Here is a 12044-nt window from a genome sequence, read left to right as displayed (position 1 = left end):
AGGTTCTGAATAGGTTATTCTGAGGATTAGGACAAGAACATATTTGGGGGCCATTATTTTGCCTACAGAATAACCAAACATACAGACTGCCTTAATGTATAAATTACTTGGATGCCATTGCCAGTTCACTTTTCTTACACATTCTTCCATCCCAACTTCCATTAAATCTGTTCATTGGATTTTTAATTTAGGTTATCATATTTTTTAATTTCTAGATGTTTATTTGTTTTTTCTTCAAAATTTATTTCCACATCCATTAGCCAACAAGTTAATACATCTACCAGGTATTAATGTATGAAGGTGTTAACTAATAGAGAAGTTTAAACCAATCGCCAAGGAGTATACTCAAGAAGGAAAAGTTACTGCTAATTGGAAACAGATATTATTAAATAGATGATCTTATTGTTTCCTATAACTTATGACCCTGAAGTTCTCCAAAAAGTGATTAATATTGCAATAACTTAAAGAAAAATATAGGAAATATGTTAGAGACTGTATTTTTGGCATATAGATATTCGAATCCTGTTCTAGTTTACTAAAGCTGTTCAAGCAGATAACATAAAATGGATTGGCTTTTAATAGAGGGAATTTAACTTACAAGCTTACAGTTTTGAGGCTGGGAAAATGTCCAAATCAAGGCATAATCAAGTGATGCTTTCTCCTTATATTAGCAAAGGGGTGCTGATGCAAAATACCAGAAATTGGTTGCATGTTTTGTTTGTTTTTTTATCTTTATTTTTTTTAATGTTACATTCAAAAAATATGAGGTCCCCACATATTCCCCACTCCTCTCCCCCTCTCCCCCCACAACAACAACCTCCTCCACCGTCATGGGACATTCATTGCTCTTGGTGCATACATCTCTGAGCACTGCTGCACCACATGGTCAATGGTCCACACTATAGTTTACACTTTTCCCCAGTCCACTCAGTGGGCCATGGGAGGACACACAATGTCCAGTAACTGTCCCTGCAGTACCACCCAGGACATCTCCAAGTCTTGAAAATGTCCCCACATCATATGTCCTCTTCCCACTCCCTACCCTCAGTAGCTACCACGGGCACTTTCTCCACATCAGTGCTACATTTACTTCCATTACTAATCACAGTAGTTCCAGAATAGAATACCAGTGAGTCCATTCTAATCCATACTCTATTCCTCCATTCTGTGGACCCTGGGATGGTTATGTCCACTCCACCTCTATATCCAGAGGGTGCTTTGATTACACTTGGATGATGGATGCAATTCTCCTGCTTGTAGTTGTAGGCACTCTTGGCTCCCTGGTGTGGTGGTTGACATTCTTCATCTCTCTGTTAGCTGGCTGGGGTAAGTCCAATAAACCAGAGGGTAGGAGTTGCAAGTCTGTTGAGGCTCAGGGCCTGGCTATCACATGGAGAGTCCAGAGATTCAGGTCCCCTGAGTATACACTAAACCCCAGCACCAACCAGAGGTCTGGTAAAAGTAACAGGAGAGTTGGTTTTTATAAAGGGTATTTATTTTGGGGGTAGGAGCTTGCAGATACCAGGCCATAAGAATAAGTTACTTCCCTCACCAAAGTCTGTTTTCACGTGTTGGAGCAAGACAGCTGCCGATGGCTGCAAGGGTTCAGGTTTCCTGGGTTCCACCCTTCCAAAGCTTGCTTCTTCCTGGGCTCAGGGATCCTTTCTTCCTGGGCCTTGCTTCTGTTTCCTCTGTGAACTTACTTCCCAGGGCTCCAGTTTAAGGCTTCAGCATCAAACTCCAATATCAAAACTCCAACATCAAAAACCCTCAACTCTGTCCTTTGTCATGCCTTTTATCTGTGAGTCCCTACCCACCAAGAGATGGGGACTCACCACCCTAATGACATGGCCCAATCAAAGCCCTAATCATAACTTAATCACACCCAGGTACAGATCAGATTACAAACATAATCCAATATCTCTTTTTGGAATTCATAACCATTTCAAACTGCTACACTCCCCAAAGTCCAGATGCCAGCAAACCGGCCTCCTCTGTTACATGGCAAGGAACATGGTCATGGTAGCATCTGCTGGTCTTTACCTTCCTTTCCAGGTTCTGTTGCTTCCGGCTTCTTGCTTCCATGGCTTTTTCTTTCTCTGCCTAAATTTCATTCTCCTATAAAGGACTACAGTAAGAAGATTATGACCCATCCTAAATGAGGTGGGTCACATCTTAACTTAAGATCCTACTCACCAAAACACCTTACTTCAGTGTATCTACACCCACAGAAATGTTAACTTTAAGAACTTATTTTCTGGGGTATATATAACTTTAAATCATCACAGACCCCTTCTTCTCATTGAAAAAAAAAAGTTGTCATTTTTTGCATACAAAAACTTAGAAGAATGTTGGAAATATTTTCAAGAACTTTAAGAAAGAACTATACAGAGCTAATAAGATTAGGCCATTAATTTGGGGGGGGGGAGGAAACAACATTTTACCATAATGGGATAATGGATTTACTGGACACAAAGCTGTCATGTTCTTTTTGTTCTTTTTTTCCTTCCTTACAAGAGGGAAAGTTTTTTTTTTCCTACATCTTTCTGGAGATTGACTATATAGTTGTTACCTTTTTCTAGAAAATTCTTGATTTTACATAGCAAAGAACAATTTACAATTAGCTATGGGTTCATGAGTCATGGGCACATAGTTATTTCACAAACCTACTTCTTATTTTTCTAAATTGCTCTCCCAGGGCATCCAATCACAGAAGGTAAAACTAGATGCTGACCTAAGGGACTGGGCTGCCCATAGGACTCCTTGAAAGGGGAAGTTACTTCTTTGTTAAAGAAACAAGGACCAAATCTCTTGAAATACTGACCAAGGATAAATAGAGAGTAGAGTCTTCTCCAGCACAAGTTCCATTTCAGATTAGACTTTTCATATAAGTGGTGCTTGAATTCTTTCTGCCAAATTGAAAATTGGAGACTGTCCCCAAAGTCTCATCTATATCAGGATCCAGACATCTCCCTTGATGAGACTCTTGACTATCATTGCAAAATTAATTGTACGAAAGAAGGGTTGTTTTTCATTGAATGTCCTGAGAATCCACACTGGTGAAACAGATGCTGAAAAGGGCACAACTGACCTTCTTTATATTATTTCAGGTGTAGCTCCCACTGATACAGAAATCACATCGTGTCTCTAGCCTCTCTTTCTAGAAAAATAATCCTAATTTTTTTTGTATTGTTCTTAGTATCATTGTTAAAAGATCTGAAGGACAAAATCCAAACACCTTTAATTCTTGGACAAAACCTTGGAGTTCATCAATCATTGAGGTAAGTACTGAGGAATCTGTTTTCTAAAGTGCTCATTTCTCTAGTCTTTTTCACAATTCTAAGTAATTGGAATTATGCTTTCTTTTGAAATAAGAACAGAGTTGAGTTATGACCAATAACACATAGAAGATAAAGTTAGGAAAAAGTAAAGGTGTTGCTTCCTGGTTCCACACAAGGGGCTGTATCTACAGATTCCTACAGGGTCACAAAGAGATAAAGGAGTGAAGACGAAAGTTGCCATAGAGGTACCATCCACTAGGAAGTCCTCATAAATTAGGAAAAGCAAGTTCATTTTCTGATGTCCATAAGGCATTTTAAAACTGAGAGTATTTAACTCTTTTTTTGTTTTGTTTTGTTTGTTTGTTTACTTACATGTCTATAAAATTGTTTAACTGGAGAGTAGCCACGGCTGGGGAAATCACAATGATGTTTTTATCTAATAAAAATAGACTCCATGATATCACTACAAGCTTGGAGAAGCAGACCCAGGCAGAAAACCTGGTGAAACCAAGTAATGACTGGCAGGGAGATATTCAGAGTTCTACTGAAGGAAGGGTCTGGCATAAATAAATGTACTTAAAACCAATACTCAACTCGTCCTTGGCAAAAGTTATGTATTACCTTGCCTTAATTGAGAAAATCAAATTAAACTATTTAGATCTTTCTTTTCCCTCAGTTGCTACACATATTCCTCATTGGATTAATCATCAGAGACCAAATCATTAAATGTTTTGGAAAATCATCAACATGATATAGACCAGAATACCAACCCTATTTCTTCTCAAACACCAAGTTAATCTGCCTTACTGGCTGCTTTCTCCAATTATAGTTCCCCTATTGTTTCTAAAGACTTCATGGAGTCTTTTTCATATAACAATGTCTTCAAAGAAAATCGAATTAAAGTGGCAGCTACTGAAAGGGACCACAAGAACTGAGTAAATTTGGGTCCAAAAGTGCTGGAACTATGGAATGAATCAGTGCTGAGGAAAAGAAAAATAAAATCTATCCATTGATAGAGGCAGCATAGCATAGGTTTCAGAGCACAAACTTGAAAATTAAGCAGCTTTGAGTTCTTATTCCCGATTTACCACTTGAAAACTGTGATCTTGAGCAAATTATTTAGCCTCTCTTTATTTCAATTTGCTAATCTATAAACAGAGGGAAAGGGGAAAACACCTGTCTTAGATGTCTTATGAAAATAAAGTAAGATTATGCATACAGAGCACACACTAAGTTTCAGAAGATATTAGACAGGTTAAAGTACCTATCACACAGAGATGTTTAAAAAAAAAACAAAAAAACCTATGCACCCTAGGACCTGGATCATTTATTTCTTCTACATAGCTTAAGTGTCTAGTGTCCAGAGTGTGAGTTCAGTTGATGATTAGAATTCAAGTTACACAGGACGCCACTCAATTCTTGGAAAACAATTTAAGAAGTCTCTTGCTGTTGCTCCCAAAGTGTCCTCTCATTACTTTCATTGACCCTATTGATATCCTTTCTTTTTCCTCTGTCATCAGTTGAGAAAAAAGAAAGGAACTCGGTAGGACCCACAGAGACCAATCCATCCGGACTAGTGCATGTTCATTTTGGGATAGGTTGAGCTGGCCTTGGGATCTCATATAGGGTGAACAAACATCCCCATTTCCCCAGGCCTGAGGGATTTCCCCAGGCATAAAACTTTCCATGCTAAAATGGGGATAGTCCCAGGAAAACAGGTAGGTTTGGTTCCTCTATTCTCACACCACATTGTTCTCTTCTTTTTGGCATGCTTTTTCTCTCATCTGCTTTCACCACTTCTCAGCCTCAAGGTCCAACTGAATGGCTTTTTCCTCACATAAGTGAAATGACTTAGGCTTAGTGGTAGAAAGATAACTGAATTTAGATTCAATTGGTGGCAGAGATTATAAACTTTATTCATTTAACACAAAATTACAAAGCACATATTGCCTACAATATAATGTGTTAGTCATTGAAAAAAGAATCAAACATGATTAATACTTGGCCCCTGTTCTTAGAGGTTTATAGTCTAGTAGGCAAATTAAGGCATGCAAAGAAATATACATGATACAAAGTGTAATGTATAAAGCAGTAAATCCCTGGTACAGAAAAATCCTGTAGCTTTTAGAATGTTATTTCTCACTTCTTCTGACTTAGAAAATAATGATTCCTTTGGTTTGTATTCAACAAATATGTTGTCATGGTCTATATTGTACTAGGCACTGGAAATATGGAGATGTAAAAAACAACCACTGACATCATGAAGTTTACAGACTGTTAAAGACATATGTAAGTGACTGAACAATTACAATAGCATATAACAAATTTTCACACACACCCACACAGGATGCTATGGAAGTACATAGAATTCCACGATTGTGGTGTCCAGCAATACTTACTTCTTGGAGAGGGCAATCAGTGAACAGTGTAGTAAAGAACAAGTACAAGTTACCCAGTCAAAGGAAAAAAAAGTAAATGCATATAAAGTAAAGAGAGAGAGAGATAAAATGGACAGTATCAATGATGGATGGATACAGAGAAAGGAAGAGCTGGAGAGAGACAGAGGGAAATAGAGAAGGAACAAATAATCAATGGACATTTTACATAGAGAGCTCAGCATGTAATTTGGTGCAAGTGCAACTATTCTTTTCTTGCCGGTGCAGAAGTTCAAGGGGCCACAAGGAAGGAGATGAGGCTAAAGAAGCAAATAAAGATCAGATCATGGAGGGCCTTGTATGTTATGTTCAGTTGTTTGGATTTTGCTTCATGTTGATAATGTCTTGTTGCAGCATAGTTTACAGACTAAATGAACATCTCTGCATCAGGATCCCATACTGAGTCAATGAGTGAATTCATCCTTCTGGGTTTTCCCTGCAGCCAGGAGTTTCAGATCATCCTGTTTATGCTCTTCTCTGTCATCTACCTCCTTACTCTTATGGGAAATGGAGCCATTATCTGTTCTGTGTATTGGGACCAGCATCTGCACACCCCCATGTACATCCTGCTAGGGAATTTCGCATTCCTGGAGATCTGCTATGTCAACTCCACTGTCCCAAATACACTGGTCAGCCTTCTCTTAGAGACGAAGGCCATCTCTTTCACTGGTTGCTTTCTCCAGTTGTATTTTTTCTTTTCCATGGGCTCCACTGAATGTTTCTTTCTCTCAGCAATGGCCTTTGATCGATGTCTAGCCATCTGTCGCCCTCTGCATTATGCTACCATTATGACTGGACAACATTGTTTCAACCTGGTGATTTCTTGTTGGATGTGTGGCTTTCTCTGGTATCTGGTGCCTGTTATTTTCATTTCCCAATTGCCTTTCTGTGGTCCCAATGTAATTGACCATTTTGTATGTGACTCAGGCCCATTGCTGACCCTTTCATGTGCTCCCGCTCCCATATCCAAGCTCGTCAGCTACACCCTAAGCTCCCTAATTATCCTCCTTAGCTTCCTTTTCATCCTCATCTCCTACGCTCTTGTTCTGTATGCCGTGCTTCAGTTGCCCTCAGCATCCAGTCGGCATAAGGCCTTTTCAACCTGTGGGTCCCACCTGGCAGTGGTGTTGCTCTTCTACGGAACCATTATGGTGATGCACGTGAGCCCTGGATCCAGCCACTCCACCCTGATGCCAAAGATCATGACCTTGTTCTATGCGATGATCACTCCACTCTTCAACCCCCTGATTTACAGTCTCAGGAATAAGGAGATGAAAAATGCTCTGCGGAAAGCTCTGGAGATGTGTAAAATTTCTTTAAAACTCTTCGGCAGCAAGTCTAGGAGAAGTGCAAAGTGATCTAGTTTAAGGTCGCTTGGGTGAAATAATCACCCTTTCACTTTTATAACTTTGTACATTCATTCAATAAATACTCACTAAAGGTGACTCCCACATTAGACACTGTGTTTGACATAGCAATCCCTTTTCTCAAATAAGAGTCTAGTGTGAAAGATAGGCAGGTAAGAAAATAATTACCAGAAAATTTAATAAATGTACTAATCAATATATGTACATGGTACCATAGGAGCATAAAGAAAGAAGCATTTAATTTTGCCCAGGTTTGTGGGGGGGATGATGAATGTTAAGGAAAACTTCAGTCAAAAGACCACTAGAAATGTACATTTTCTGGTAGGAAGGAGAAAGGCCTGTATTTACATTTAACTTCTAGCTAAATTCATTCTCAACCTTATTGTTGTATTTTTGAAAGGGTGTTAGACTTTAAATCAGAAGATCTGGATACAAACTTGATTCTTCCATTAACCAAATGTATGAATTACACATGTCATTTAGTTTCAATTGTAAATAAGAAAAGTAATTCTTACCCCAAAGAATAATTAGGGTGAGATTTTAATGAGATAATGTGTTACAATAGGGAGTTTACAATTATGTTTGCAACACAATTAACAGATAGAGTGTCTAAGTTTGGGTTACCCCAAAAGAAGAGTCCATAACAAGCACTTGGATTCAGGTATTTATTGGGAAGTGGACCAATGAAGTAGAATGAGGAATGAGGAGAAGTAAATCTAATCAATGGGGACTTGACTCCATTGGAACCTCTGAGAATTGTCCATCTGAATGCCATGATGCTAAGGCTTTCATTGACCACTCGCTGGTTGCCCCTGGGAACATAACTACCCCATATTTCTATGATACATGTTACTTGGTATGAAGTAGGAGGGATATTATCAGGTTGATTTTGAGCTCCCAAGGTATTGCCCACCAACTCTGCAGATGGAATCAGAGGTTGATCAGGGAGCTAGACCTCAAGCACTTTCACTACAGAGATTAATATAATTAACTTGATGGCTGTTGATTACAAGTAATGTTGTGGTTTACAGGCAGCATGGTAGAGTGGTAACAATCATACTGCTTGAATTCAAATACTGGCTCCACTAATGACCTGACTTCATATCTGCCCCCATTACCTCAATGTAAAGTAATGACAATAACAGAACTTTCTCCACAGTGTTTTTGTGAAAATGAAATAAATTAATTGCTTATGAGAGAGAGACTGCCAAAGAATGAACACTAATATATTTTCATCACTATTATATTTTATTCTTTTGGACAAAGGAAGTTCCATTCTCAGTATAGGCTCTAATTTGGAAGTGACATTTTTCTCCAAAAGAAAATAACAGTAGCCTAACCCATTACTGGAATGTAATAAAAAAAAATAAAAAACAAAGGTATTAGAGCAGATTTAACTAGTCAAAATATTGTACACTCAAATTAGAAAGGAAAAGAAAGCGCATAGAGAGTACCTATAATATAGACGTTCCTGAGGAACAAAGCAGAAATTTCAGTGTATTGGGAGGGAGAAAATCAGCCTTTCTCAGAATATTACTGACAAAGATTAAATTAACATGATATGAGCACTGTATATGCAAACACTAAAGTGCTTGAAATTAAAAAAATCAATGCCCCTATATAAAAGAACATAAGGCATGTTGAAAATTATTAGTATAGCCAGGACTTTAAAAAAAGAAATGCAGCCTAGAAAAAAACAAAGATTATGTGATGGTTAGATTCATGTGTCAACTTGACCATGTAGTCCAGCAAGCACTGGCCTAATTGTAGTGTGAGGACATTTCATGGACTTAAATCATCAGTGAGTTAATTACATCTATGGCTGGTTATGTTGACAATCAATTGAGGACATTGCCTTCAGCAATGAAAGATATCTCATCAAATCAGTTGAAGGCCTTAAAAGAAGGGATTTCAGCAGTCAGAGAGAGAATTCCAATCCCTAGTCCAGACAGGCAGCTTTTCCTGTGGAACTCATTGAGGACCTACATTGGATTCCTGGCTTGCCGCTTGCCCTTAGGAATTTGGACTTTATGTATCCCCATGGTCACGTGAGACAACTTTATAAAATCTCATAATAGTTACAGACATTTCCCTAAAGAACCTTGACTAATATAGATTATTATCATGGACATTTATTTCATGAGAAGGAACTAGAACTTGATATCAGATTTCTATGTGAAATAGTTCATTATATAATATTTTCAGCTTATTAAACACATTATGTCTAAGGTCATAATTATATTTCTTATTTTGATGTATAGTCTTGTCAGCTAATCCTTTCACAGTCTTTAAATTCTCAATTAAATACCCCCTCCCTGTCCTTCAAGTATTGCTTTAGCTCACTGACTATCAAGTAGGAGTATATATCAAAATCAATGGGGACCTTTTATATACATGCCTAAACCCTGTTCCTAGAGATTCTAATTCAGCAGTTGTAGGATGGGTCCTGTGCTTGTCAATTCTATAACAGTAATTCTACAGATGATGCTTATGTGCTTACCCACAAGTTGAGAAATGCACTTTTAGGTAGATATTCATATGTATCCTACTTAACTTTTGTGGTTAAGATACTGATACCCAAAATGACAAAGCAATGTAAGGAGCTTCCCTTACAGAATATTGCCTAACCAAACTTATTTTTGCCTAAATCCTCACTTTTTTACATAGTATTTAGGCCCAGGGAAAACTGAATAATAAGATGTTATACTTATACCATCCCTGCCATAATCTCAGAAACTTAAGAGGAAGAGAATAAGGCAGAATATAAAGGTAATATATAACATTGAAATAGGAACAAGTTTGGCTAAGCCACCTTTTGGTTAGAGGATATTCTAGCTCTACTTACTCTGTGAAACAAAATCTTGGGGTCAATGGTCAGATGGATTTCATCCAAGTCAGATTTCTGCCAAGAATGATTCCTTTAACAAGAAAATGCCTTGTTGATAAAAGGACTAATTAAGAAGTTAGTGTTCTCTGCTGATCCTCTGCTGTGTCCCTCTACTGTCCACATCCCAAACCAACTAAAGTCCCAATGGCTCTTCTTTAACAGAAAGTCAATGCACTAATTGAAGAGAAATCCCAATCATTCCAATTACAAGTACTCCCATTTAAAATTTTCTGAACAGGATCTTAACTGTATTTCTATGACTATTTGCTGTTGTTCTTAAAATGCTACTAAAATCCATGAAAAAGATGGCACTCAAGGATATATGCTCTCCTTAAAGGCTCTAAAATGTGGACTGCAGTTACTCTCTCTCTATCCCTCTCCACATGTTCTACTCCTCAATGATCACAGTTCTCTCTGGTTGTGATAGGAAGATAATTTGCATTCTTGTCAGAAAATAGTCTCTGCACTCTTCAGACATAATTATCTCTCTCTCCTGGATATGGCAAGTCAGTGTTCTATCTAATAACATGCCCTCTAGATAAATGCTCTTACATATCAAAACACACTCTCACTTTTTGATATTTGTGGATCAGAATTGCTTCTACTACTAAATCTGAGAAGGATCATTTGAGCAAAGGAAATATGTACCCTTGCTCCAGAATCCCCATAATCTTTAGGAAGGGGATGTCCTTCAGTACCAAGACCTTGCTATGCCTAAACCACTTCAAACTCAGTCTGGTCCTTGTGGTGCCACAAAAAGGCAAAACCCATCCCTACCCATGGCTCCTGTATGCTGCCATGAAATATGTTTTAGAACTGTAAAACTCTCTCTATCGTTTTGGATGTTTGCCTTCTATGTTACTATGGCCACAAGGAGATAGCATTCACCAAATGATGAATGATCTTTGTTGAACCATCCCTATCAAATAATAAGTGTTATATAATCCTGGAGTAGGTTCTTAAGAATAGAAATAAACTTCCAGACAATCCTATTCAGCTCTACATCTAATGCTTCACCCTCAATCAGTTGCCTAACTTATTGAACTCCTCTGGTAATGGGAAATTCACTCTCTTCAGGGATCACCTGCTGCATCTTTCAAAAACCTGATTTGAATTCTGGTCAATCCAATAAGAGAACTTCTATATACATCATCCTTTCATTCATTAAACACATTCTATAGAGTTTTTAACATGTTTCGATTGTTCTCCTAGGTCCTGGTGATATAGGTCTGAATAAGATATGAAAAATGGTCCCAGATGCAAATAGACCAGTAAATCAATAATACAGTATTTAGTTTTGTTTTGTTTTTTAAGAGGAAAAGATTCCTCCTCTCATATGCATCTGCCTTCAACCTAAAGCTCCTAGCTTCTGCCCCAGGGAAAAGGAGTTACTCATTTGATTAGATTGTCAGAGCCATACTTTACTAAGGAAACAGACTGTTAACCCCTAAAATTTTGGACCCTGTTTTCCTCTTGGTCTTATAGTTTATGTTTCCATAAGGTTGGAAGTTTTGTCATTACATGCTTGCTCAGAGAATGACCATCACCTTTTCTAATTGACTTTCACTCTTTAGTGCAAAAGCAGCCTTAAAAGGGAATGAAACTTTCAGCAGTCAGTCTTATCTCTTTCACTTCCTATCTCCACCTGAACAGGACCTCTTCTCTCAGAAAATTTTCTCTTTTCTATCTTCTCTGCATCTGCACCTGAAGGGATTTGTAAGCAGAAAATCTGAATCACAGACCCAACCATCTTAGATCCAAGGGAGAAGAAAATAATATCATCTTGACCCAAACATTAATCAATTTCTAAGATGAGTATAATTTTGTGTGTCCCCATCAATTTTTTAAAATGGCACTTAAACTTCAGAGGCAATCACCGGGACATTGTAAATCCTCACAGGGCCCACTGGATGGAATGGAGGAGAGTATGGGCTATGATGTGAACCAATGTATATGAGGTGCAGAGGTGCCCAAAGATGTACTTACAAAAATCCAATGGATGTGTCATGATGATGGGAACGAGTGTTGTTGGGGGCGGAGAGGGGGGGGTGGGGGGATGGGGTTGAATGGGACC

At 38.2% G+C, this 12044-nt stretch overlaps 1 protein-coding gene across 1 annotated transcript; it reads left to right on the top strand.

Moving 5' to 3' along the window:
- The first annotated feature begins 6087 nt into the window (after positions 1 to 6087).
- On the top strand, positions 6088 to 7074 carry LOC101439068 (olfactory receptor 11G2-like). Its single transcript, XM_004482720.1, has one exon. The coding sequence runs from the start codon at positions 6088 to 6090 to the stop codon at positions 7072 to 7074; it is 987 nt and encodes a 328-aa protein (XP_004482777.1).
- The last annotated feature ends 4970 nt before the right edge of the window (positions 7075 to 12044 follow it).

Source organism: Dasypus novemcinctus, chromosome 3, assembly GCF_030445035.2.
Source record: "Dasypus novemcinctus isolate mDasNov1 chromosome 3, mDasNov1.1.hap2, whole genome shotgun sequence".
Taxonomy (NCBI): domain Eukaryota; kingdom Metazoa; phylum Chordata; class Mammalia; order Cingulata; family Dasypodidae; genus Dasypus; species Dasypus novemcinctus.
This window is presented reverse-complemented; position numbering and strand designations above follow the sequence as displayed.